Source organism: Drosophila ficusphila, unplaced genomic scaffold (genome assembly GCF_018152265.1).
Source record: "Drosophila ficusphila isolate 14025-0441.05 unplaced genomic scaffold, ASM1815226v1 contig_414, whole genome shotgun sequence".
Classification (NCBI taxonomy): domain Eukaryota; kingdom Metazoa; phylum Arthropoda; class Insecta; order Diptera; family Drosophilidae; genus Drosophila; species Drosophila ficusphila.
Window position 1 is genome coordinate 12,196,337 of NW_025064328.1, and position 23,681 is coordinate 12,220,017.

Genomic DNA, 23,681 nt, shown 5'->3' on the forward strand with positions numbered 1-23,681 from the left:
AGCAGTAAGCTTAACTAAGTTCTAGTTTACGTTTAATTCGCTAACGCAAAACCAAAAGTAAAACTGTGTGAATGTGTATTTTTGAAATCAAATAAACGAATTACATGTAATTTTATAAAGACTTTTCAGAGATCTTCTCAAAGATCACGCAATGATTTCCTTGGTCGTAGTAGCTTTTTATTAATTGAACCTCTGGCAGTTGGGCCACCAATTCCTCCAGTTCTTGTTCTTCAAAGACGTGATAGTAGCGCAAGTAAGTGGTCTTCTGCTCATCCTTAGTCTTCCAAGGAACAAGTACGTCCTGCTGCTGGAACTCGGTGCGATTAGTGTGCACGGGAAGTGGTGTGTTGTTGGGCAGCTCCTGCTCCAGTTCCTTTTGCTGTTTCTGCCGTTGCTCTTGTTCAGTGGTTCGTTCCTTATTCACTGCTTTATTCTGGCGCAGATAAGTGGACTTCTTATCATTCTTTCGCTGATCCTTGGCCCACACGTAAACCAAGGCACGACCCTTAGGTCGGAGAACTCGTGCCATCTCCCTAAGTGCCGCCAATCGACGCTCTCCAGTGGCAAGGTGATGAACGACCGCTATGCTGATGCAGCCATCAATGCTGGACGAGCGCACTGGCACACTGAGACAGTCGCATCGAAAGACATTCTGTCCTTTTCGACGACCCACAGCGAGTAATCCTTGCGCTCGATCACAACCAATGGCTAAAATTTGCGGATTGCAAGCAAGGTATTTTCCATTGCCGCAGCCAATGTCGAGCACCACGGACTGTGGCTCAAAAGAATCCAGAAATCCGGCCACTTGTGGCCAGGGCGAGTGACGTGTTTCACTGAAGTGATCCGCAATTTTATCGTACACTTCGTGGACATTCTGTTGTTCCAAGCTGACGGCTTGAAAAGCCAGCGATGCGGATAACTCCTGTGGTGCTTTGGTTTGTCGTGTGTCGCATAGCATGGGAAAGGAGCAATTACAGGGTCCTCTTCGCAGGCGTCGGAAAGTCAAGGAGGTCCTTTTGCCACGTGCTTGTGTGGTTAAGCCTCCGGATAAACTAGGCACCACATCGATGTGCTTCGGCCTGATGCCATGCGTCCAATCGTAGCGAGCCTCACCAGCCATGATCAGCAAGGATCGTCGCGGCAGAATGACTTGAACCTGTTCATCTCCTCGCCGAAAATCCATTACCACATCAGATTGCAGGGAAAGCGAGAGAATAGGATCCAAAAACGCACTATGAGTATCTACATGAGGAGGAATTCCGTGACCCGGCTCGTATTCATTCACCGTTAGCTGGTCGGGAGTGCTCCAGTCCCAAGTGGAAGAAGAGCTCTCCAACCGTGGCCACAAAATGTCACAGGCTGAGGGTATTGACTGCTCCAGAGGCTTAGAGGGATCCACATTATTGCTGCCGTAAAGAAAATCATAACCAAAGTGCTTGACTTTTCGATGCTTCAGGGTGCCAGTGGCCTCGGAGGCTTTTCCGTCCACAGCAATGGCTTTTAGCAGCGTAGATTCCTCTTCTTCGCTGACAAAGTCCGGAATTACCAGGAGTCCACTGGGAAGAGGTCGATTCCATTGACTTTTTCCCGCAACAGCCGGCAATTCCTTTACATAACTCAAGTAGGCCACTGCTCCCTGTTGTCCTATGGTGGATATGTTGTGCATGCCCAGATATATACGCTGGGAATCCTCCAGGCTAGCACAGACCAGAAAACAATATGATTTTCCTGGCAACATCACCACCTGGGTGACTTTTCCACCTGTTGTGGCCGCCGCTTGGAGCAAGCACTCCTCCGTGAGTCCATTGGTAAGTCCCACGTTGAGGATCGCCAGGTATTTGGTGGGATCATCACTGGGACTCACATCACAGTCACTTTTAATTATTGCCAGACATCTGCGCTGTTTTTTTTCTGCCTTTTTGGCATTGTTTACCTTTTGCTGTTTCTCTTCAACGTGCATTTTGCAACCAGTGTGTACACACCTAAGAAAAAAAAAACAAAAGTTAGCCGAGTTAATGAATACACTTTATTAAACAACTTCGATTCAAAATATCGTCAAAAACAAATGTTTTTTAGATATATCTTTAATTAAGCCTTAAATTGTATTAAGTACAATTTTAAACCATTTTCATTTAAGAAACTCCAACGATATCAAACAAAAAAATAATTGTTGAAGGGTTTTTATGGCAAGCGCTAACGCACATCCAAACGTTTTTTATAAAACACTTTATAGTCTTATATATAATTCCTACGCTAGATGAAAGTGAGAAACTTATAGGTTATATATGGGTGCGTACACCTCTAACAGTCTACCAGACTCGGTCAATCATGCTGTTGTCCTGGGGCTTCTGGTTCATGGTGGTCAGTTGCTGGTGATAGTTGCGCATCTGGTTGCTGCGGCGTGGCTGTGCCAAATACTCGAACATGCTCTGCAAATGCTGCGACAGCATTTTGCTGAGATCGCTGGGCATGGGATCCGTCCAGAAGAAGTCGTGATTGAGTGCCGTATCCGCATCGATGCGTTTCTTGGGATCAAGGGTCAGAAGCTTGTCCAGCAGATCACAACCGGTTTGATCCTTTACATAGGGACGCAGTCGCTCCTTAACGCGACGTTTCTGGTTCTTTGGCAGCTCAATAGATTTGTATAGCTCTAGCTCCTCCACACCGGGCCACACATCCGGCGTAAACGAGCCACACAGCTGGGAGATGAAGGTCAACTGCTGCTGCTCCGTGTTGCCCTGCATAATGGGCGATCGGGTCCACATCTCGGCCATGATGCAACCAGCGCCCCACATGTCCACGGGCGGTCCATAGTTGCGATCGCCTAGCAGTAGCTCTGGCGGACGGTACCACAAAGTGACCACACGATTGGTATAACGATTCTTGCTCTCGTTCTTTGGAATGCTAAAGGCGCGGGCCAGACCGAAATCGGCGAGTTTCAGGATTCCATGCTTAGTAATCAGCACATTGGCGGCCTTCATGTCACGATGCAGGATCTAAGAATGGAAAATAAACCAATTCATAATAATGAACAAATGCTTTACGTTACGACTCACCTTGTTGCTGTGTATGTAATACAAACCATTGAGCAGCTGCTGCATAACCTTTTTGATCTCTCCCAGACTGAACTTAACATTCATGTTGGATAGAAGACCGGCCAAGTCGTGCTCGCAGAAATCAAAGACCAAATAGAAGGTTGATCTATAGCCATTTGTGGCTGTGGCCTTGGTGCGGCAGATCTCGATCAGATTCACCACGTTCTCGTGCTTCAACAGCTGTAGGATGCGGATTTCTCGCAGGGCCGTGATGGGAAACTAAAGAATCATACGTAATTAAGATGTTTTATGTTTGAAAATGTGGCTTTTCACGCACGCCCTCTTTTTCGTTGTCCATCAGCACCTTCTTCATGGCCACGAACTTCTTGTTGCCCTTCTTCTCGCGAGCCTTGAAAACCTCTCTGCAAATGACGTGGAGTTTAAGCATCCATAGCCAGCGGTGTGCACTTTAGGGACTTACCCAAAGGTACCCTGCCCAATTTTGGCCACCTTCTCGTATTTGTTGCTCTCATCGCAGTAGGGAAAGTCATAGTCCTCGATGTACTTCTGTTTCTCCATCAGGGACATTGTGCGCGAGGAGCTGGAGCCCACATTCGATGGCGTCGATGCCGACGGCTGCTGGAGCATGTGGGACATGTGCGCCATGGTGAAAAATCCTTAAAATTGTACAATTCCAGGAAACAAGCCGACAGACGAAAAGAAAAAGAAAAATCAGCAACAATTGGTGTTGCTACAGCTGTTGGCCAAAAGAAAATGGTGTGGACACACTGTAGCTGTATCGATGGCAAAATCGATACTTATCGATACTAAACAGCTGTGTCAGTAGTTATAATTTTCCGTTTGTTGGTACACACTGGCCCAATGATATAACCTAGCGAAGAATTGGCCGCAAAATAAAACAATGAATAAACTATTAAATGTAGCGCAGGCGGCGCCGCGCCAGTTTGTCCGGGAATATGCATTTAAATCGGATCTTAAAATCAAATGGGTGCGTCCCGAGAAGATCGCTTGCTTCAAGCCAGAGAAGAGCGGCGACCTGGGCAAACTGCCTCCGTTGAATCCCGAAGAATTGCTTCCGGAATTTAAGGACTGCCCGGTGCTGCAAAAGTAAGAAATTAAAGATACCTAGTTATAACATAATCATCACCAAATTTGTAAATGTACTTAGCGCCGACGAGCTGGTCAAATCGCAGTTCCAGCTAAGCAACAACGCAAGTTACCTGACCACAAGGTTCTATCGCGATGAGTTGGTGAAGGAGGTACAGAGGCATGCTCAGGATTTCGGATCAATGGAAGCCAAATGTAAGTGCCTAAAATAATACACAAACCTTTACTTTGTCGTTAATTAATACAATTTTTAGTGGCCAAGATGACCGCTGTGATTCGCCGGTACCAGGAGCACATGGAATCGCACCCTCGCGACAAGATGATTAAGGTGCGACTCAAGGAGCTTATCGACAAGCGCAAGAAGTACCTGAAATTCCTAAGACGCTGGGACTATCCCCGCTTCGAGTGGATCCTCGAGAAACTTGAACTGGTGTACAAGCCTCCGCCCGCACATTTCCATTGGATCACCCGCAAGGAGTCTCTGCAAAAGCTGACCGACACCTATTGCGAAAACCTCAAGGCAGAGCGACTCGAGGCCTACCACAAGCAGCTGCAGGCCCAGCAGATCCCCTTCCTAGAGGAGGCCATCAAGAAGATGCAGTTCGTGCGGCAGGAGCAGATATCCTGCGATGTACCCGTTACCGTGACCGAAGAGCAGATCGCCGACTCGAAAATGCAACTAGCCCAGCTCAAGGAGCTGCAACAGGCAGAGGCAGCGGCCAGCAGCCAAAAACAAAACGAGGATGGCTTTAATTAGGCCCGATTCTTTAATGTAACGGAGTCTTACAATAAATGTAAATGCTGATGTTCTTAAATGATAAGTTTTATTTTACTTTTAGAGTAGACGGGACATCGTACCGCAATGTCATGATCGATAGCAGCGCAGACTGGTAAATAAATAAGCAGGCAAGGTTGATTTGCCATTAATAAATGTGTGAAAACAGATGCGATAAGAGAGAAAATCTTAAAGGGTATGGATTGCAGTTAACGTCTGCATGGCGAACTGTTTTTTCGCTTTCCTTCACTGCTGGAGCTACTGGAGCTGCTTGACGACGAGTCACTAGAGCTGGACGAACTGGACGACGACGAGGAGGACACGGAAGAAGTGGAGTCGCGAGAAGCACGCTTGCGCTCTTTTTCGCCATTGCCAGAGGCCTCTTTACTTTTGCCATCAGTGGAAGTGACCTCCTCGTCGCCCCAGAGATCGTACTTGGACAAATCCTCGTCGCCTCCCTCATCGTCATCGTCATCCTCTTCTTCCTCGTTACGTTCCTCATCTCGACTTGACCTCCTGGCCCGCTTGGAGTCTTCTCGATGCTCGCCGTGCTTCCGCTTCTTTCGCCTTCCAAACTCATCGTACTCGCTGTCCGAATCCTGGCGATCCTTGTACTCCACCACACCGCGGTCGTTATAGCCACCGCCAAATCCTGAAACAATAGATGTTTAAAACTTATAAAAAATAATGTGGCTGCTCCAAACTCACCAGTCCGCTCTTCAACGTCGGAGAACTTGGGCGCATTGCACATATTGCAGGTCTGGCGACGGGCCCAATTCACGTTGGCACATTTGCTGCATTGCCAATCCTCGGCGCTGAACAAACCCCGCGACTTGTCCGCCGCCGCCTTGCCAATCTCTGTGCCCAGCTTCTTCTTGCTGGAGCTGCTGCTACTGCTGCTGCTCCCGTTGCCACGATCCCGTTCTCGGTCCCGCTCTCGATCCCTATCCCGCTCCGGCTTATCACTACCATCACGGTCGCGATCGCATTTATTACACTGCAAACGGCGGGCGAAATTCAGATGGCGACAGCTGCAAAATCGTGGGAAAGGTGGGGTCAGATTCGCAGGACTCCTCGCCCAGCTCGTTTGGTCCGCCTGGTGGCGGCTATCCCTGCATCTTTACGCGCACTCACTCGTAATCTGGGCAAATCCAATCGCCAGGCGAAGCGACGCTTCCTCCGCTGCTGCTTCCAGCGCCCCCCGACGCCACGCCTCCGTTAGAACTGGACATGTCTGGGCGTTGGCTTTGGCCTCTGCCAAGGAATAGGTTTACTGGGCGTCCGAGCAATCCTTTACAGGCCTTTGGAGAAGCATCTAAACCGAGATTTTCTTTGCCAATATTCTGTATACGATACGAATTAGAGCTGTCAAAACATCGATGGCAGCACCGATACTGCAGTTGTGGCCGGCAATATCGATAGAAATGTTCGATAAGGCGCAAATTTTAATGTTGATGTGGGGTATTCTGCTCTGTTGAGATTAAAAATTATTTTGTTTTAATCTTTAAACAAACTGCAATTTATGTTTGTTAACATAAGCATCTTTTAATGTAATAAATTATCTCTGGCTGACTTATAACTTTAAACTAGTTGCGATTTAACAAAAAAACCAAATGACTTTTTAACAAGATAGAAAAAAATATTTAAAATTAAATTAACTAATCAATGACATTTTAGCTTTATAAACAAACAAGCAGCTTGCACACACTTTTTGAATAAACTATTTTATGAAATTGTATGTTTACCTTCTAGACTAAGATTAGTTATTCAAAATAAAATAAAATTTAATAGGTTTTTGATGTTCTCTGAAATCTTCTGCTTGGATATAAAAATAACACGGTTTTTATTTGCAAATAAACTTAAACTACAAAAAAAATGCTTGTAACAACCAATTAGAAAAAGGTTTGTTAAAAGGACTAGTTGATCTTTTGTTTTGATCAGGTTCCTTTTTGGAAACTTAAATTTGCCAAACCTTATTTTTCACTGTCACCGTTCGCACTAGCACTTACCCACTCCCCACACCATGAACGACAACAACTTGTATACTTTTAGAGTTTTATTTCCTTAGTTTACAAACAAAAGCCGCTCCAAAAGTAAACACTGATTTTGTTTTGTCGTTTGTTGGATGGTTGTTAAAAAGACTAACGTTCACTAACGCATAACCAGCAGCTTTTGGGAATAGTCTGAAGGAGGACTCCCATCCCAGAGACATCTTCTCAGGTTTACTTCTTGCCAGTACCGATCTTGGCCTTGGCGGTACCGCGCACCTTCTTCATCCTGTTGCGACGCTCCTTGCGCTGCTTACGCGTCTGCTTCTTCTGCTCGAAGAGGCCGTGGCGGGCAAGGCGGTATTTGGGCTCGAACTTCTTGGCGAAGTCCAGGGTGTCGTAGATAAGGGCAAAGCCGGTGGAGCGGCCGCCACCGAAGTTGGTGCGGAATCCAAAGACGAAGACCACGTCGGGGGTGACCTTGTACATGGCGGCGAGCTTCTCGCGGATCTCGGTCTTGTTCACCGACGACAATCCCGGGTGCAGGACATCGCAGACCATCTGTTTCCTGGCGAGCAGGCGGTTGGTCATGAACTTGCGGGTGCGGATGGTGGCGGTTGTACCGGACATTTTGACGGAGCTGCAAAAGAATGTTCAGGATTAGATCAGGAGTTTCATTCAAATTTAATCCCCGCAGTTTGGATTGTTGTGGTCGCCTCCGAGCGAATCAACATAACCTCACTGGTCATTGGTGCTCCATGTTTCCCAGGTCTCCCACGTGTGACACGCTGCTGGGTTTATCTGACCGCCAAGCGCGTGATTTTCATGCTTGAGGCTAGGGGCATTCAGCTGGCCGTCTTTGGCTGCATATTTAATTGTTTTCGGGGGCTTGTTACCTTTTAAAACACTTGAAAAGGTTTTAAACACGTCGTTTTGCAAACGCGATTCTTTAGAAAGGAAGATGGCCACCACGTTAGAGGTGGAACAAAAATCAAAGTGGCAGCACCGATACTATCGGTGTTTGAAGAAATGTGGCAGCGCAATCGAAACCATCGAACATTTTAGCAGTTAAAATTGTTTTTTCCCATAAATTGTCGTTCAAGTTAATGGCCATTAAAAAAACAACTTATGAAATACTCCGAAAAAATGTTGACAAGTATTTAAGACTTTTTAGAGTTTAGCGCATACTCAAACCAGTGCTTAAAAATTAACAGACACTTTGTATGCTGATAACATTGGCTTGGCGCGAAATTTAAGAAGGCAATTGACCTCAGGAAAAAAGTTTAGGAAAGAATATATCTAACTTTTTTTATTTAAAATAAGTTCTTATGTACTAACAAGAATAAAGTTTATTATTATCTTCACTTGACTTTAAGATCAAAACCACATAGAACGATATAGTCGTGTGCCTGATAAAGAGGTAAATTAAAGACATGTTTAAATATCCACAAAAAATGTTACTGACTCAGCTTTAATGAACTCTGATTCATATTTCATTGAAAATGCTTAAGATGCACTTAATGTTCATACATAAATCTTAGTTTACTTTCGTGGACTTGGAATTGTTTTTCTTATTCCAAACATAATAGCCGCCATAACTGAGTGCCGCCAGCAAGGTCACAACCAGAGAAGCTACTCCAGCGTAGAACACAAACAGGTCGAACAGGTGCAATTGGCAGGAGGAGATGCCAATTCCTCTAGTCTTCACAGCCGCTCCTCCTTTGTGCCGAGCCACGTAGTTCACCCAGAAGAGGGCACTGGCGAGAGCGCCAAGAGGACGATCTCTGAACTCCAGCGACACATCACGGATGGTCAGATGGTAATGTGACTCCCCGATCAGCCTATCCACTGCCCAGTTGAGCGAACTACTAGTCACATTTCCCTCTTCTAGTTGCAAACCAACTCCCAATCGCACTGCCAATTCCACATTCCTCTTTTCGTGCTGGAAAAGGGGCAATCCCAAAATGGGCACATTCCTCACAATTCCCTCTTGTAGGTTCAATAGATCTCCATTGGTCAGGAAAACCTTCACCCTTGGATGTGCCAAGATGTCGATCTGTGGCACTGCGTGCTGGATCATCACATTCTTGGGTAAACCCTCCAAGGTCTTGACATCATGGCAGGTCCAAATAACGCTCTCTTTTCTGGCCGAGAAGAAGGTCAAGAGTGCATCCAACTTATCCTTGGCTAACTGCCCACAAGGCTGCTCATTTCCCAGCTGAACGTAAATAACTGCAGGACGCGCCTCGTCCAGGAAGCGCTTCACATTCCAGGGAAGTTCCTTGGGACCCCGGATATGCAGACCTCCAGCGGGAACTATCTGCTGGATACTAACTCTGGGAGTCATTAAGGGTACGTGACTATTGAGCAGAAGGAGGGATAACTGATTGGCCTGCAATTCTTCTATCGATTGTTGCAACTTAAAGTACTTGGCCACCAGTTGCTCCTGACTTCCATAATGATTCTTGGTAAACTGTTTTCTGCGGGCGATGCACTCCCGGATGTTGCCAAGTCTCTCGGAGAATCCCAGCTGGGAAAAATCGCTATTAAAATCGATGGGGGAACAGGCCGCAGGAACCAATGTTTCGTGCACTGCATCCATATAGCTGGCAAAATCTGTGGAAATTATTCCAATAACAGGACGCTGGTGGAGAGCTCCCAATGCCAACAAAGCCTCCGTGTAGAAGTAGTCCACTAAAATCACATCGAAATCAAACTCCAGATAACTCATCTTGAGCAGTTTTTGAATGGGTTCTTGGGCGAGGAATTTATCCAGTGCTTGGGCTCCCACAACGGCCAACGACTGGCGAAGCTTTTCAGTGGGTAACCGACCAAGATCGGCTAGGTTTCCCTTGGGTGCCGCATGTTTTTGCACTGTTTTAGGGTAAACCTGAATTAATAATTGTTATTGATATAATAAATAAAAAATACTTACATTCGCTCCAAAAAGGATATTCTGCAGTCACTGTTTCCGTCACATTGTCCAGAGTTTCTCCTAAGCCATGACCCGTATAGACTTCAACCTTTAAGAAATTGTTTTCCAATTTAGTGCACCGTACTTAACCCAAATTTCTACTTACTATGTGCTGTCGGCTGGCTAATTCCGTGACCAGAGTTCTCATCACCGCAAAATGACCCTCGTTGGCATGGGGAAACAGTACTAGGATCTTGGCAGCCTCCGAATTCCTACCCACAGCTAGACCAAGTAGAGCCAATAAAATCAAACGATTCCATTCAGACTCCTGTAAAACGAAATTCAGAACAATTTAGGTCATTTCCAAAAGTACACATCATCGAATCAAAAGATTTTGACATTTCTTATCAATTAAACGGTTGCCAGGCTGTAAAGATGACTCTAATTGAACGTATTGCATTATTATACATACCATATTTTTTTTTAGGATCAGCTAGGAATTATATTTTAGTTCCGGACGTAATCCAATTGCATTCGCCGGGTAAACTCTTCCGGTTCCAGTGAGTAAACGAATCGAACTGAACTTATCTCTCCTTGGGGTTTGACTCCCGGCAAAAACAAAAACACTCAACTGATTGCTCTCGGGAATATAATCTTAGAAATACGTCCAGAACTTCTGTGGTCACTGGAACATGTGTGGCACATGAGATTGCCACCAGACCCCAACACATATGCCTTGTATATAGATTCTATTGCTTTCATTAACGTATACAAAGCGATTGTGGGGATTGTGGGAAAGGGGTACAATTGCACCAACATATAGACACATATATACATTGCCCCCAGTTGAGCGATATGAGATCGTCTCTTGAGTTTATTGTTTCTCTGGCTGTGGAAAAATGCAAAGTTAGGGGAGCGAAGTCTTACTAATTGTTCACATATGCATAATTGTACAATGTTCTTATGTTTGAGTGCATTTGCCAATTGTGAAAACTGCAATCTCATCAAAACTGTTGTGATTTGTTTTAAATTAAAATCAAAACTTGGTGGGTTTAACTTGTTTTTGCTGATAACAAAGACTAAATAGGAAACAAATCGTGTATAGTAAATGATGTTAGTCTTAATCTACAACAAACATATTTTAAAGTAACATGGACGGTTTAAAACTCGCGCTCGGATTTAATTGTTTTTCGACCCAATTAAAGTGACAAGTCCCATCCAGCTGCTCCATCGCCCCACACCTGTTCTTCCAATCATATCCAATTAGTTCCCAGCAAACCCAAACAAACTGAATAAATACAAGCATGAATTCGGCTGTGTGCACTTTAAATTGACGCAAGTGTGCAAATCACGAAAATGTGACAGACCGAACGTTGTTTACCAACAACAAAGGGCAAAACATGGAGAGTCTAAATCGAGAACAGCAGACACACAGAGACAAACAAATTGGCGAAGAAGCAGAAACCGGTTGCCGCTAAGGGAAGTCGCCAAAAGAAAGCGGCGGAAGGGGTTCCAAAACCGGTTCATTGAACCTGAAACACCACCGGCACTATGGTGTAGACACACAAAAGAGCTGGAAAAAGAATGACTCTGTATCTCGTTTATCACAAACAATGTTCTTTATTTATGCCATTACTATTTCTTTAGTTGAGCAGAGCTACTTGCTTACGGAACAAAATGTATGTAAACATGGCGAACTATTTATGGTAAATGCAGATGTCTGGAAAAATCGATTATGCCTTTATGCTTAAATCAAATCGGTTATGTTTGCTGATGGATGATAGGTGCCTCATCTGAACCACTTTAGTCAGTGGCATCGGCCTTGGCCACGGAGAAGGGCTCCGCAACTGGGATGCTGCCGCTGTTGGCGATGACCACATCCTTGACGGGACGATCGCGGGCATCGGTGGCCGAGTTCTCGATCTGGCGCACCACATTCATGCCGGACAGGATCTTGCCGAAGACAACATGGCGGCCATCCAGCCAACTGGTCTGCTTGGTGGTGATGAAGAACTGGGAGCCGTTGGTGTCCTTGCCAGCATTGGCCATGCTCAACCAGCCGGCACCGTAGTGCTTCAGCTTGAAGTTCTCATCCTCGAAGCGCTCGCCGTAGATGGAGCGTCCACCGGTTCCGTCACCCTTGGTGAAGTCGCCGCCCTGGATCATGAAGTCCTTGATGATGCGGTGGAACTTGCTGCCCTTGTAGCTGCACAAAGAAAATAAATAAATAATTGATTAGATTTTAACCAAGATAAGAAATGCTTAATATTAGATTATAAGTATTTTTTTAATTGAAAGTTTGGCTGTTTAAAAGAGTTTACAGATATGTCCTAATAATAGTTTTTATTTCCAAGAGAATTAAAAGAAAAACTGCGTATCTTGGTTTTGAAAGCGTTCTTTGTAAGCCCATTAGCACCATCTATTCCCGAGATTCGCTTTGTCAACTTATGATTGGTCGCTTAAACGCCACGTAATTGCTTCAATCTGAGAGCCCGCTATAACCTATAAGCACTATAGCTGTGGTGTGCGAGTGCCGTTAATCAGCGGCAGTATTTACGGTACCCCAACGGTACCTGGTATACCCTTCCCGTACTCACCCTTCGCCTTGGGGCTTCTGCGCCAGCTCCTTGAAGTTCTCCACCGTTTTCGGAACAGTCTTGCCGAACAGACCGATTTCGATGCGGCCCGCGGGCTCGCCGCCAATGGTGATGTCAAAGAAAACCTACGCAACCGGAATATGTTTATTATTAACAATCATCTCACTTGATTTATTGCCCAGCGGATGTGCATGTATTGGTAAACAAATAATGGTTTCAGACAGGACGAAAATGGATTATCACCTACCTTCTCGGTCACTTTTGGTCCTTTGCTGTCGTCGGCGACGACGATGCCGGCCACCAGGGCCACCACGAACACGGATAAAAACAACTTCATGGCTCCAGAATTTCTCAGCGATTGAAATAAATTTTCTGTTGAACTGTGGTAGAACAAGTTAGGGATGTCGAAAATATATCAAAATATCGATGTATCGATTAATTTTGTAAAATTGATAAAAAGCAATCATCTTATAATACAACTTTTTCATAAGTCTTTCAGAGAATATTAAAAGAAAAATGAAGTTCCACTAAAGGCTATAATAACCGATTAAACCGATTTTTAAATTTACGTGATTTGCTAAGAAAATACGGCCAAAACATGTATGGAATAGGAAGGGCTGTTATGTAAATTCAAAGTTGTTTAATAGTTTCAAATTATCAAGTCGAACCTGTAAGAAATATATCACAAGGAATTTGATATATTCGTATATTATAAAATTATTTATTTAAAAAGAACTTAGCTTCGATACGATATTTTAAATATATTTGACAGCCCTAGTAACATGGTACAATACGTATAAGGTAGTCTTATAGGGCACTAGAGCGAGTAAAAGGGTGTTTCTTGTAAGTACGAAAGGAAAAGCCATATAGTGGGTTTAAAATTACAATAAGTGAGAGCGCCACCCGAATTTTACGGACTGAACCTGAACCCAAGCGATTTCGTCTTTCGTCCGCTGGAGGCGCTTTCTAATGATACTTGTCTAATAGATACTTGATAATCAAAACGTATAAATTTTCAGCAAATCCGTATTACCAAGATTCTTTATTAGAACCTTTACAATCATCAAAATATACCTTGCGTAAACATTTGTGTATATGGCTAGAATATTATATGAAGCTTTTGCATAGTGAGTACAAACAAAAACTCGATCATTGGTGTACTGCTATTTGTGTTTGTCTGCTCAGTTCCTTAGCTGCCTTCTCTGCTCTTTTCTTTTCTCTGTTGGCCAGAACTTTCTCCCTGGACTTCTGGGCCCTTTCAGCACAATCCTTTGGACGAGTCTTCAGAGTCATGTCATCCACAGCAGCCTGTTTGCGAGCTGATCTCGAAAGACAGCGTTCCATGCAGCTGATGGGCACAAATCTTCCAATAAAGCAGCCGCAGTGTGAACAATAGTGATTGATATCCTGACGTCCTTGCCATTTTTTACTAGATATAAAGTTGAAGAGTTCTTTTTTAAGTATTAAGCGACAAAAATCCAATTTCAAACCAAAGTTTCGTGAGTCCCAGAAATCTCTGCAGACAGGTAACCACCTCCAATATGACCACACTCGTTCCAAACTTTTCGCACGCAGGACAATGGATCCATGTTGACTCCTCTTTCAGGTAACCCACTGGTTGCTTGTGGCCCACACTGATGGCCACAATTTGCGGCTCGTCTACGGTCATGATGTGAACTCTAGCGAGAGCGATCGGCGACTGAAAGTAAACCAAATCTAAAGAGATCATTCGAGGGAAAATTAGAATCTGAGTTCTCCAGCTACCGATGATACCTCTCTTTTCCGATTTGTCTCTTCTATGAGGCGTTGGTCTGGTAATTAAGTTAACGCATGCAAAACATATAAATTATTCTCACTATTACAAAATTCCATTTGATTTACAGAGAAAAAAATATGTTCTTTAATTGTTGATTTATGTATAAGATGGCCAAATTTTAAAACTACATACTAAAACATATTTATATTTTTTTGACATTTTCCCATTTATTCTTATAATTTAAATAAATAGGTATATAATTTAAACGCCTTTTTTACCATTTAAATTAAATATGATTTTATTGTTTTAAAATAACTAAAATAAAATGGGTTTAAAGAGTTTATTGTAGAAGTGGTATCCCAGTAGTATGACATCTTGTTGTGATTTAAAGCTGTGGACGGCGGTAGACACCCAAGTACTCTCCACAGGCACCACAGTGGTGCCTTTTTGTGCAACACCGCAGCCAGGATCGCATCACCCGGGTTTTGGCCTTGGTCCGGCAATAGGGACAGGTGATCTCGTTGGGACTGGGACCCACGGCAAAGTAAAGTGGCTTCGGATCCTGAGCCATGTCGGACTGAAAGATGTTGACTGTTTCGAAAACGAACGACGACTGAGGCAGTCGAAGAGTAATTGGAGGTATAAAATTATCAAATATTCCCCAAAGAGAATAACCCAGAGAACAAGTGAAAGAGAGAGTGTGATCTTTTTAGTTTTATTTTTGTTTTGATGGCTTTGCAGTGGGTGGGTGGTGTTCAGAAATTTCAAAATGTGTGGGAACTAGGCGGTGGTTGCCTTCAATTTGAGTGGCTGCCTCCTCTTCATAGAGCGTCCAAAGTAGCAGCCACAATTTCCACAATAATGACTTCTGTCAGTTTGCTTGCAGGGCACATAGTAATTAAAGCAACAGCAACAACAAAAGGTCCTGTAAGGAAATTTGAATTAGATTTCTTATAAAAAATGTAAGTGCTGTTTTCACCTACACAAAAAGACATCCAACAATGCGGTTAATTTCACTGGCCCACCACTTGAGATCATTCTGCACCACACTGAGATCCTTGATTCCGCAGGCGGGGCACTTGATCTCCACCGGTTCGCGTGGGAGGTTGAGAAAAGTTCCAGCGAGGGGCGTGGCAAAATTCTCGTAGATCTTACGCTCCTTGCGATCTTCCTGAGCTTTGGCTTCCCGCTCCCGGGCCTCCTGCTCCGTTTCCTTCTCCGGCAGCGTCGTCGTCATGATCGCTCCACAATCAAACTGAAAGCGAAACGCTGCCAAACAACCGGACAACCTGTTTGGATTATTTGAAGAGAGCCACACTGCACTCAGAGAAAATAGAGGGTCCATAACCACAAGAGAATTGTTCAAATGAATATAGAATATCTCACTTAACAAAACTCTCTTTTCGTTTTTGAAATATTTACTATTCCCTTTAAAATTAATCCCTTAAATATTAATCAAATTACGCGTATTCATACATTTTTTTTAATTTGTAGATTTTTAAAAAATGTTTACCCTTTTTGTTAAAATACCCTGAATACATTAGCAAACTTTTACTTTCCAAGAGAACATCTGATCTAAAAGAGCAAATTAAGAGCACCTTCATAATTGATTTACAGTGCGTCTTTAATTGAGTTAGATGCGTAATAGAATTATAGAGCGATAAAATATTTGGCATTAATTTGTATTTTAATTGGTTCGTTGATCAGCCTACTTGGCCTTGCGCTGAATTCCAACCTTGCCGCCACATGAGCTGCAATAGATCCCCTTGGTGGTCCATTCCCGGTTGCATCCGCACCAGGTGCACACGCAGCAGATCCAAAAGAGTGGGAAGATGCTATAAAGGATTAGATGCTTAGAATGTTAGGTTCCTTGAATATCCTAGATGAGCTTACCAGGAAAGCAAACTGAGACAGAAGCTGGCGTCCTTGCAACTGGCTGCTCTCATCACAGCCGCTTGGCTTCTCTCCCGGCAAAGAGGACATAGTATCTTATAGGTTGAGGGTCCTACGGCGTAGTATCGGATGCGAGGTTGCTGGGCGGCACTGGAAAGTGGAGCAGTGGACTCCTGGGGGAGCAGGGTCACCTTCTCCGCCGCCTGCTCATCGATGAAGGGCACCACTCCCTCCTCGAGCACCACATTCGCGATGATGTTCCTGGCACGCTCATCCGCCGTTCCAGCGGGCACCAATCTCACCCGCAACCTCTCCACCTTCTGGTGCTGCTCCATGGTAACTGATTTATCCGATCTCCACCAGAGATACAGAAGCCCATCCGCGAGAGCAACATGACAATAAAGAGAATTTCGAAGAGAGATTCTCCTATTGAGAAGAATTTGTATGGCCATGGAGCCCATGATGTCATCAGCAGCTATTCGGGGTATAAATATTCGGTGTGTTGCCCCCTCAACCAGAACCAGATCGACAGCCAAACATTTGGCGAATATTTGTTTAGCCAATATATATAGCACAGTTCCAAAACAATTATGAAAAACATGGACAACGTTTCGACATTTCTACAGACACTTCTTTGTTTTGAAAATTTCAATATGGAATTTGTTCATAGGAATGATTCCTATATTATTCAATATTATCAATACATTTATTTAAAAAAAACAGTTATTGTTTTACATGTTAGGTTGCTCAATACTTTTGCTGATCAGTGTGTTATTATTGTAAGTAGTAACAAGATTTACCGGTAAAACAGCTGATAACTGTTTATGTTTATGGTTTTTGTTTATGTTTGCTTCGCTTTGTTTGTGTTTATTTATGACTCAAATCTGAGCTCAATTAAATTATATTAAGAGAGAGCTTAAAGCTTTGTGAAAAGTCGGATGAGATCAAGTAAATGTATAGTGATCTAAAGCAGGGGTGCTCAAATTCGTCTTATGGCAGCCCAGCGGGAAAGTGAGAAGTACGTTTTTAGAAGTAGGTTTTCGGTTTAAAGTCTACTGGAAATCCTGCTTCTTTTAGCAGGCGTAGGGGTAGGAGTTGAAAATTTCGGTCCGCTAAATAAGGGTGGGTTTCTGAAACCTGTGGATTTTTACATAGAAACCTCCTTTACCCCTTCCTTTTGTGTGTCACCCGCGTGTATTTTGAAAGGAGAGACGGCAAAAATGTAAGGGGTGAAGGAGGTTTTTGCCCTTCCGCTTGTATGAAGAAATCTCTGGAAAATAGCATATCTTCCACATCTCTTTTCCCGCTGGGAGTGCGTTTACTAACACACCCACAAGAAAACGTGTACATATGTAGCGGCGCGTTTGTGTTGGGGCGCAGCTGTGCACTAAGAGAAAAATGCCTATTACGATTGTATTTGGTGTTTACCTCCAGAAATACGAAGCATATTACGCATTGTACTTCGCATTTAAAGTTTATGCTAAAAAAAACTGCTCTCTAATTCATCACTCATTTTGATCTGCCAAAAAATTTAACATAACAATTACGATGGTCCACCACGAAATAAATCAAAAGCCAACGCAGACAGAAAAATAAGTTCAAGTGCATGTGCTCGAGGAAAAAACAAAAACAAAATACATTGCGTTCAGCGAAGCGTGACGACGGATAGAGATGTAATGAAGAAACAAGCAAAATTGTTTTTGTTTCGCATGCAAATCGAAGCCCATATGCACGGTGCTTATGCGCGCACTACCCATAAGCACAGAGCGTCTACAAAAACAAAAGTGCACTCAGTGTATAGGCGTTGAGCACCCCTGATCTAAAGAAACAACATATAAAATAACTACACTGTTTTTTTTGTTAATGCATCTACATACATACATTATTTTTCGCGAATCCTTTTTTTAACAAAACTTCAAAGATCTCAATTTTTGTTTTTGAATAAGTGCGACATACGATATAGTTTTAGTTTATTTGTAATTAAAATTTTAAATAAATGTTTTTATGGCTTTAAAGGATATAGTATGCTACTTCAATTATTACTTTCTCTTGGTCAAACGAATTTTCAGAGCATCCTTGGTCACCAAAACCGGAGCAGCATCGAAGCGGAACTCAACTTCCTTGCGGGGAGACTGCTTGATATCGAAATTGGCTAAAACTTTGGCCACTGCCACCTTGGAGTTTACCTTTCCCATTCGAAGAGCTAAATAAATTTAAATAAATATAGTTAAAAACATCTTCAGTAAAAGAAATACCAACCTATGCAGTGCCTGGGACCCTCTCCAAATGGCATATAAGCTGCCTGAACATAGTTCATGTTATCCGCATCAAAACGATGGGGATCGTAGCCATTGGGATTGGGGAAATACGCAGGATCACGTTGCAAACCAAAGAGAGAAATCAGTATGGGTGTTCCCTTGGTTATAATGTGATCGGTCCCGGGAACTCGATAATCCTCAGTGCACTCGCGATTCAGGAAGGGAAGACCAGGATATTTACGAATGGTTTCTGTAAACATGTTTTTAGAAAAGGTTCAAACTTAATGAGTTTTAATAAACCCACCCATGATGCAGAGGTCCAAGAACTTAAAATCCTGCACCGCCTCGTAGGTGAACTTATCCTTTGGCTTCAGGTTGTGCTTTCGCAGCACTGCATCCACCTCCTCGCGAGCTTCCTTCAAAAGCTCAGGATACATGGATAATTCGTAAAGAGTAAAAGCGGAGGCTGCAGCAGTGGATTCCGATCCAGCCACGTAGAACAGAAATGCCTGTGCCGCAATCTTCTCGATGGACATCGACTTGAGCTCTTCCCGTGGAGTTTCGATGTCCCAAACTTGATCATCGTCCTCGCCGATCTTACCCGTGTTTCGCAGCCGAATAAGCAATTGCAACATGTCCTTGCGTACAACGTTGTGGAGCTCCCTAAATTCTATGGTTCGCTGCATCATGTCACGTAGGGAAGTCAAAATATGACTCTCATAACCCAAACGGTTCATCAGCTTGGCAATCCTTAAAATTTTAATAAAACTTAATAAGGTTATCATATAAAGTATGTATGTATTTTCTCAATATTTTTAAGATTTATTTTAAAAATATAATTAACCTTCAAATTTATAAAACACTTTGTTAAAAATCACTCAATACATCCAATTTACAAAAGAAAAAAGCAAAATGTTTTACAAAATTAATGAAGAAATGCACTTTACTTTTAGCAATGCTTTATGGTTGGGAAATAAAATAGAAAACTTTAAGTATCGCGCATCTAAAAATAAATGTGCAAAACATTTCATTTTGCAATGCACTTGGTTTTGTACTCACGGTGGGCATATGAACATGGACATATTGTGGATCTTGAGCAGCAGAGATTTATCCCTATTCGCCGAACTACTTATTTCACGGAACTCGTTTTCCGGATTGCTGAAACTATCGATTTCCAAGCCGAAAATCACCGATCCAATTATGTCCACTGCATAGGTGGTCATAACATCTTTGATCTCCACTTCATCACTCTGGTCCAAAACTCCTTCGAGATGTTGCACCAGTTTATCACCCACATCATCGATTGTGCCGAACATTCCCTTTATTTTTCCGGAGGAGAACGAGGGAGTAAGTTTCTGCCGAAGATTCCTCCAGGAGGCTCCTCGCAGGTTGAAAAGATTGGCGGATAGCGGATCCTTATCCTCATCCACGTAAACTCCACGATCGTGAAAGCTTCCGAAATCACTGGTCATTATTTGACGAGCCAGTTGAGCATCCCGTACCAGGATACTCCTTTTGTTCATCATATAAATTCCTACGATTTTTCCCTCATGCCGGGCGTAAATATCTCCCAAAGCCATTCCCAAACTGCGTTCCTGTTTCATCACAGTGTCCATTACTCCAAAGGGAATTTTGGCCGGCTCCTCGTCCACTCCCAATCTTTGCCAGTAAGTATAGTGATGCCTCACATATTTATATAGCAATCCCAGGCAAAGGATCAGCAATACTAAAACCCACATATTAATGGATGGTTTATTAAATGTACCACTTTCAAAATAGAAAAAAATTCAATTTCTAATAGTGATGAAATCTAGCGAAACTCTTCAATGTACACTTTTCAAACTGCAGAATTGTACTGGCTGCTATTTGTTTTTATATAGACATAAAGTCTCCCGATAAGTAATGCGAACAAACGACGAAAGCAAACGGCGAACTGCGATTTCGGTGCTTTTTGCTGCCATTCCCGTTCTCTTCCAGCTAATCAAGTGATTTCTCAGCTGGAAGAAGCTTTCGACTCTTCTGGGAACAGGGCTGAAAAAAACGAGAGAAACGACTTACCTGTTGATCCAATAAGCTAATACAAATTCTATAACATAAAGCACGAATAAAAAATATTTTAGGATATACAGTCAGTCACAAAAGTATTCGTTGCAAAGAGGGTTAAGAGAAAAATGCAAATTTTAAATAAGAAACAGTTTTAAAATGGTAAAAAATGGTTTACGTTTCCAAAGATATATATTTTGTGAAGTATGTGGAAAAAAAAACCAAACAGAAAACGCTTTCCATAAAAAGATATGGACGAAAATACAAATATAAGCCGTGTTGCAGGGTCACAAAAGTATTCGTTGCCTTACGAATTTTTTATATTTTAGTATTTTTTAAGTTAGCGAATTATTTTTTTTTTTGTCATTTTGGTTGCGTTTCTATTTTAAAGACTGAATTCGGGGAAAAACACCATTTTTTGGCGTCATTCTTGGTGTAAATCTCTAGCAAAATGCCGAAGGGAACAGAGTTAAACTTTTTACAAAAAAAAATTATTTTGCACCTACATAATGAAGGTCGATCCATTAAATATATTTGTGGGATGTTCGATAGAAGTCCTTTAACCATAAGGAGTCTCATTTCTCGACTGAAATCCAGGAATTCCCTGGAAAATCTTCCCCGTTGCGGCCGTCCGAAAGCATTAACCTGCAGAGAAGAGCGGAAAATCCTCGAAGAAAACAAGAAAAATCCGCACCTTTCGGCTCCGAAAATTAATAGTGTCCTAACCACATCCCTGGGAACTAACGTATCCACTGAAACCGTCCGAAGAGTGCTCAGGAGCCAAGATCTGCATGGGAGATGCCCTAGAAAGAAACCCTTGCTCTCAGCCATAAATATATCAAAGCGGCTTTCTTTTGCTAAAACGTATTTAGACCGGAATTTGGAGTACTGGGACAAGTAATATTTAGCGTTGAAACCAAATTCAATATATTCGGATCTGATGGAAAAGGAAAAGTGTGGCGAAAGCCCTGTGAAGAGCTTAAACTGAAAAATGTTAAACCAACGGTGAAGCATGGCGGCGGTTCCGTATTAGTTTGGGGCTGCATGTCCGCTCAAGGAGTTGGAGAGTTGGCTTTCATAGACGGAATTATGAATGCTGAAGGATATCTCAAAATATTAAAGGAAAATTTACACTCCAGTGCCACCAAAATGGGTCTAGAAGGCGGCAAGTTCATTTTCCAACAGGACAATGATCCCAAACATACGGCTTGGAAAGTCAAGAAATGGCTGTTGTTTAATACCAAGCAGATCCACACTCCTCCACAAAGCCCAGACGTCAACCCTATTGAAAATCTTTGGGCCCATCTTAAGCTAAAAGTCCAGGAACATAAGATTTCCTCCAAAAATGAGCTAAAAGAGATATTGCTGAAGGAATGGTCGAATATACCCGAAGTGAGGTGCCGAAAACTACTGGAGTCAAAGCCGAGGCGCTTACAACCTATTAAAGAAAACAACGGCTTGCACACAAAATACTAAATTTAAAAAAAAACATAAATATTTAATGCCGAAACAAAAAAACGAATACTTTTGTGAGACGATATTTTGAAGTTCTCTTATTTTCTAAAGGAAAAAAAAGCAATGAAGCTAATTTTCTAAAAAAATTTTGTTATTTTTTGTATGTTTAATAAGTGCGTTACCCCAAACAATAAATAAAAATATTAATTTGTTACATATTCATTAAAAAAAACATGTATTTAGTTGTAGGGTGCCTCGCAACGAATACTTTTGTGACTGACTGTAAGGTTTGAAAGGTTTCATTGTTTGCTTAAATTATTTATTTATTTGATCTCATTAGAACGTCATGATTCTAGAGCCTTGCGCTGTCTTCCTAATTTCTTTTCGTCCAGCTGCTCCTTTTCCACCTTGCGAAACTTTTGGAAGCGTCCATTATCCTCCACCTCGCCCCTTTGGAGCCGGAACAGAGTCCTCTTGTACCAACTTAGAGTGATGTCGCGTCCTATGAAACAGCCACAGGAACTGCAGTAGTGATTGACATCGTGACGACCCTTCCAGCGAATGGGGTTGCTGCAGGGTATGAAAAATGTTTATTACAATTCGGATCAAGGTGGGTATTCTATTAAAAAAAACTGTCATTTGTTTTAAGATATTGATTTCATTTGTTAAATAAACTGCATAAGTCTTCAAATAATACTAATAATTATGATATCATAAAAATGTATTGAAAACACTAAAAATAATTATAATAAAATAAATCTTTAATCTGTTTTAATATATTTATAAAATTAATATTGATTTGATACATAAATCTTCAAGCAATAAAAAAATGTGGATACTATACAAATCTATTGACATGGGTATGTTATTTATCATTTTATATATGTATATTTGATGACAGAATAAGTATTCAACCTACCAGCAGAGCAGCACATTTATGGAGCAGGTAATCTTCTGCAGAATGGTCACCGCCTCCGATTCCACGCGGGTGGTCTGCAACTGGTGGCAGGCGGGGCACTCCAGCTCCTGCGGCTCGGTGGTCAGATGACCCACCTGCGGCACCGCCGAGATGTCACCCTCGAAGGCACTGCCATCCAGACTTTCGGTGCTGGCCATTTCGAGGCGACAGAGCAACTGACCGAAGAGCCAAAAGCATTCGCATAATGTATCCAAGTATCTGCAATCTGTCGGTGTCTACATCACAATCGAAACTAAGAGCGAATCTGAGAGTGGGAGAGATACGCTTTTGGAGGCAACGCCTGAGTGCTGATCGAATAAATTCAAGTAACTTATTAAAAAATTTGACAACAGCTGTCGGTTTATTTATAGATCACTTTTGCGGGTTCTAGAGAGCCAACTAAGTCTAAGTGGGACGCCAGTGGAAGCCCAAGTGACCACCGCATCGGCTGCAGAAAACACGCTTCGACTTGAGGCGACTTTGCAAACAGGAGTAAACAAAAGTCAGGGCGAAGATGGGAAAGCAACTGAAATTTCAAAAATATATTAATATACATTAACCATTTAAAAAAAGTGGAAAATCCTACCAGGATAAAGCAGATAGAAGGCAACTTAGTTGCCCCAATGCTCCTGTCATCTCCACCGTTTCCGTTTTGGAATCTTGCTGGCACAAAGGACACCGCACCTGGTAGCTACTTGGACCAATGCTAAAGAATCGCACCTTCGGCTTCCCAGGACGCTCCTCCAATTCCACTGTGGTGGCCGCCGAGTGGCTATCCCCGCCTGGGAGATCCACCTCCAGATCCGCATCCAAGTCGTTTCCGCGAGACATTGCGACTGGCCAGCGATAATTGCCAAACATTTTGGCAAATCCCCCAAGCA

At 42.8% G+C, this 23,681-nt stretch overlaps 14 protein-coding genes across 16 annotated transcripts; 1 reads left to right on the forward strand and 13 right to left on the reverse strand.

Annotated features, from left to right (window-relative positions):
* Positions 1-60: 60 nt before the first annotated feature.
* LOC108096794 (alkylated DNA repair protein alkB homolog 8) lies at positions 61-1,962 on the reverse strand. Its single transcript, XM_017198673.1, has one exon. It carries the CDS (start codon positions 1,958-1,960, stop codon positions 113-115), a length of 1,848 nt encoding a protein of 615 aa, XP_017054162.1. The 5' UTR covers positions 1,961-1,962; the 3' UTR covers positions 61-112.
* Positions 1,963-2,164: 202 nt separating this feature from the next.
* Positions 2,165-3,799, reverse strand: LOC108096967 (cyclin-dependent kinase 9). Its single transcript, XM_017198944.1, has 4 exons — positions 3,517-3,799; positions 3,373-3,457; positions 3,057-3,314; positions 2,165-2,996 (listed from the first exon to the last, which is right to left on the reverse strand). The coding sequence occupies exons 1-4, from the start codon at positions 3,699-3,701 to the stop codon at positions 2,310-2,312; spliced, it is 1,215 nt and encodes a 404-aa protein (XP_017054433.1). The 5' UTR covers positions 3,702-3,799; the 3' UTR covers positions 2,165-2,309.
* A 101-nt stretch (positions 3,800-3,900) lies between these two features.
* On the forward strand, positions 3,901-5,108 carry LOC108096871 (28S ribosomal protein S15, mitochondrial). Of its 3 annotated transcripts, none has more exons than XM_017198799.1 (4): positions 3,901-4,163; positions 4,225-4,358; positions 4,418-4,935; positions 5,003-5,108. In XM_017198799.1, the coding sequence occupies exons 1-3, from the start codon at positions 3,958-3,960 to the stop codon at positions 4,918-4,920; spliced, it is 843 nt and encodes a 280-aa protein (XP_017054288.1). In that variant the 5' UTR covers positions 3,901-3,957; the 3' UTR covers positions 4,921-4,935; positions 5,003-5,108. The 3 variants fall into 3 exon arrangements, with proteins under 3 accessions (XP_017054288.1, XP_017054289.1, XP_017054287.1); XM_017198800.1 differs by having other exon boundaries at positions 5,008-5,108; XM_017198798.1 differs by lacking the exon at positions 5,003-5,108 and having other exon boundaries at positions 4,418-4,978.
* LOC108096870 (zinc finger Ran-binding domain-containing protein 2) lies at positions 4,912-6,330 on the reverse strand. Its single transcript, XM_017198797.2, has 3 exons — positions 6,073-6,330; positions 5,647-5,969; positions 4,912-5,590 (listed from the first exon to the last, which is right to left on the reverse strand). The coding sequence occupies exons 1-3, from the start codon at positions 6,168-6,170 to the stop codon at positions 5,148-5,150; spliced, it is 864 nt and encodes a 287-aa protein (XP_017054286.1). The 5' UTR covers positions 6,171-6,330; the 3' UTR covers positions 4,912-5,147.
* A 649-nt stretch (positions 6,331-6,979) lies between these two features.
* Positions 6,980-7,945, reverse strand: LOC108096872 (40S ribosomal protein S24). The gene is made up of 2 exons (XM_017198801.1): positions 7,823-7,945; positions 6,980-7,566 (listed from the first exon to the last, which is right to left on the reverse strand). The coding sequence occupies exon 2, from the start codon at positions 7,554-7,556 to the stop codon at positions 7,161-7,163; it is 396 nt and encodes a 131-aa protein (XP_017054290.1). The 5' UTR covers positions 7,557-7,566; positions 7,823-7,945; the 3' UTR covers positions 6,980-7,160.
* A 425-nt stretch (positions 7,946-8,370) lies between these two features.
* Positions 8,371-10,501, reverse strand: LOC108096756 (UDP-glycosyltransferase UGT5). The gene is made up of 4 exons (XM_017198616.1): positions 10,313-10,501; positions 10,007-10,168; positions 9,862-9,949; positions 8,371-9,800 (listed from the first exon to the last, which is right to left on the reverse strand). The coding sequence occupies exons 1-4, from the start codon at positions 10,313-10,315 to the stop codon at positions 8,464-8,466; spliced, it is 1,590 nt and encodes a 529-aa protein (XP_017054105.1). The 5' UTR covers positions 10,316-10,501; the 3' UTR covers positions 8,371-8,463.
* A 936-nt stretch (positions 10,502-11,437) lies between these two features.
* On the reverse strand, positions 11,438-12,817 carry LOC108096759 (peptidyl-prolyl cis-trans isomerase 6). Its single transcript, XM_017198618.2, has 3 exons — positions 12,685-12,817; positions 12,438-12,562; positions 11,438-12,046 (listed from the first exon to the last, which is right to left on the reverse strand). Exons 1-3 carry the CDS (start codon positions 12,772-12,774, stop codon positions 11,644-11,646), a joined length of 618 nt encoding a protein of 205 aa, XP_017054107.1. The 5' UTR covers positions 12,775-12,817; the 3' UTR covers positions 11,438-11,643.
* Positions 12,818-13,444: 627 nt separating this feature from the next.
* On the reverse strand, positions 13,445-14,106 carry LOC108096760. Its single transcript, XM_017198619.2, has 2 exons — positions 13,928-14,106; positions 13,445-13,866 (listed from the first exon to the last, which is right to left on the reverse strand). Exons 1-2 carry the CDS (start codon positions 14,104-14,106, stop codon positions 13,587-13,589), a joined length of 459 nt encoding a protein of 152 aa, XP_017054108.1. The 3' UTR covers positions 13,445-13,586.
* Positions 13,928-14,799, reverse strand: LOC108096762. Its single transcript, XM_017198622.2, has one exon. It carries the CDS (start codon positions 14,762-14,764, stop codon positions 14,579-14,581), a length of 186 nt encoding a protein of 61 aa, XP_017054111.1. The 5' UTR covers positions 14,765-14,799; the 3' UTR covers positions 13,928-14,578.
* Positions 14,800-14,894: 95 nt separating this feature from the next.
* On the reverse strand, positions 14,895-15,453 carry LOC108096761. Its single transcript, XM_017198620.2, has 2 exons — positions 15,177-15,453; positions 14,895-15,118 (listed from the first exon to the last, which is right to left on the reverse strand). The coding sequence occupies exons 1-2, from the start codon at positions 15,428-15,430 to the stop codon at positions 14,974-14,976; spliced, it is 399 nt and encodes a 132-aa protein (XP_017054109.1). The 5' UTR covers positions 15,431-15,453; the 3' UTR covers positions 14,895-14,973.
* A 346-nt stretch (positions 15,454-15,799) lies between these two features.
* On the reverse strand, positions 15,800-16,421 carry LOC108096500. Its single transcript, XM_017198109.1, has 2 exons — positions 16,087-16,421; positions 15,800-16,028 (listed from the first exon to the last, which is right to left on the reverse strand). Exons 1-2 carry the CDS (start codon positions 16,419-16,421, stop codon positions 15,902-15,904), a joined length of 462 nt encoding a protein of 153 aa, XP_017053598.1. The 3' UTR covers positions 15,800-15,901.
* Positions 16,422-18,039: 1,618 nt separating this feature from the next.
* Positions 18,040-20,246, reverse strand: LOC108096757 (probable cytochrome P450 6d2). The gene is made up of 4 exons (XM_017198617.1): positions 19,404-20,246; positions 18,649-19,094; positions 18,346-18,594; positions 18,040-18,289 (listed from the first exon to the last, which is right to left on the reverse strand). The coding sequence occupies exons 1-4, from the start codon at positions 20,081-20,083 to the stop codon at positions 18,126-18,128; spliced, it is 1,539 nt and encodes a 512-aa protein (XP_017054106.1). The 5' UTR covers positions 20,084-20,246; the 3' UTR covers positions 18,040-18,125.
* A 1,850-nt stretch (positions 20,247-22,096) lies between these two features.
* On the reverse strand, positions 22,097-23,135 carry LOC108096535. Its single transcript, XM_017198220.2, has 2 exons — positions 22,762-23,135; positions 22,097-22,412 (listed from the first exon to the last, which is right to left on the reverse strand). Exons 1-2 carry the CDS (start codon positions 22,956-22,958, stop codon positions 22,187-22,189), a joined length of 423 nt encoding a protein of 140 aa, XP_017053709.1. The 5' UTR covers positions 22,959-23,135; the 3' UTR covers positions 22,097-22,186.
* LOC108096536 lies at positions 23,132-23,661 on the reverse strand. The gene is made up of 2 exons (XM_017198221.2): positions 23,387-23,661; positions 23,132-23,326 (listed from the first exon to the last, which is right to left on the reverse strand). The coding sequence occupies exons 1-2, from the start codon at positions 23,659-23,661 to the stop codon at positions 23,206-23,208; spliced, it is 396 nt and encodes a 131-aa protein (XP_017053710.1). The 3' UTR covers positions 23,132-23,205.
* Between the last annotated feature and the right edge of the window lie 20 nt (positions 23,662-23,681).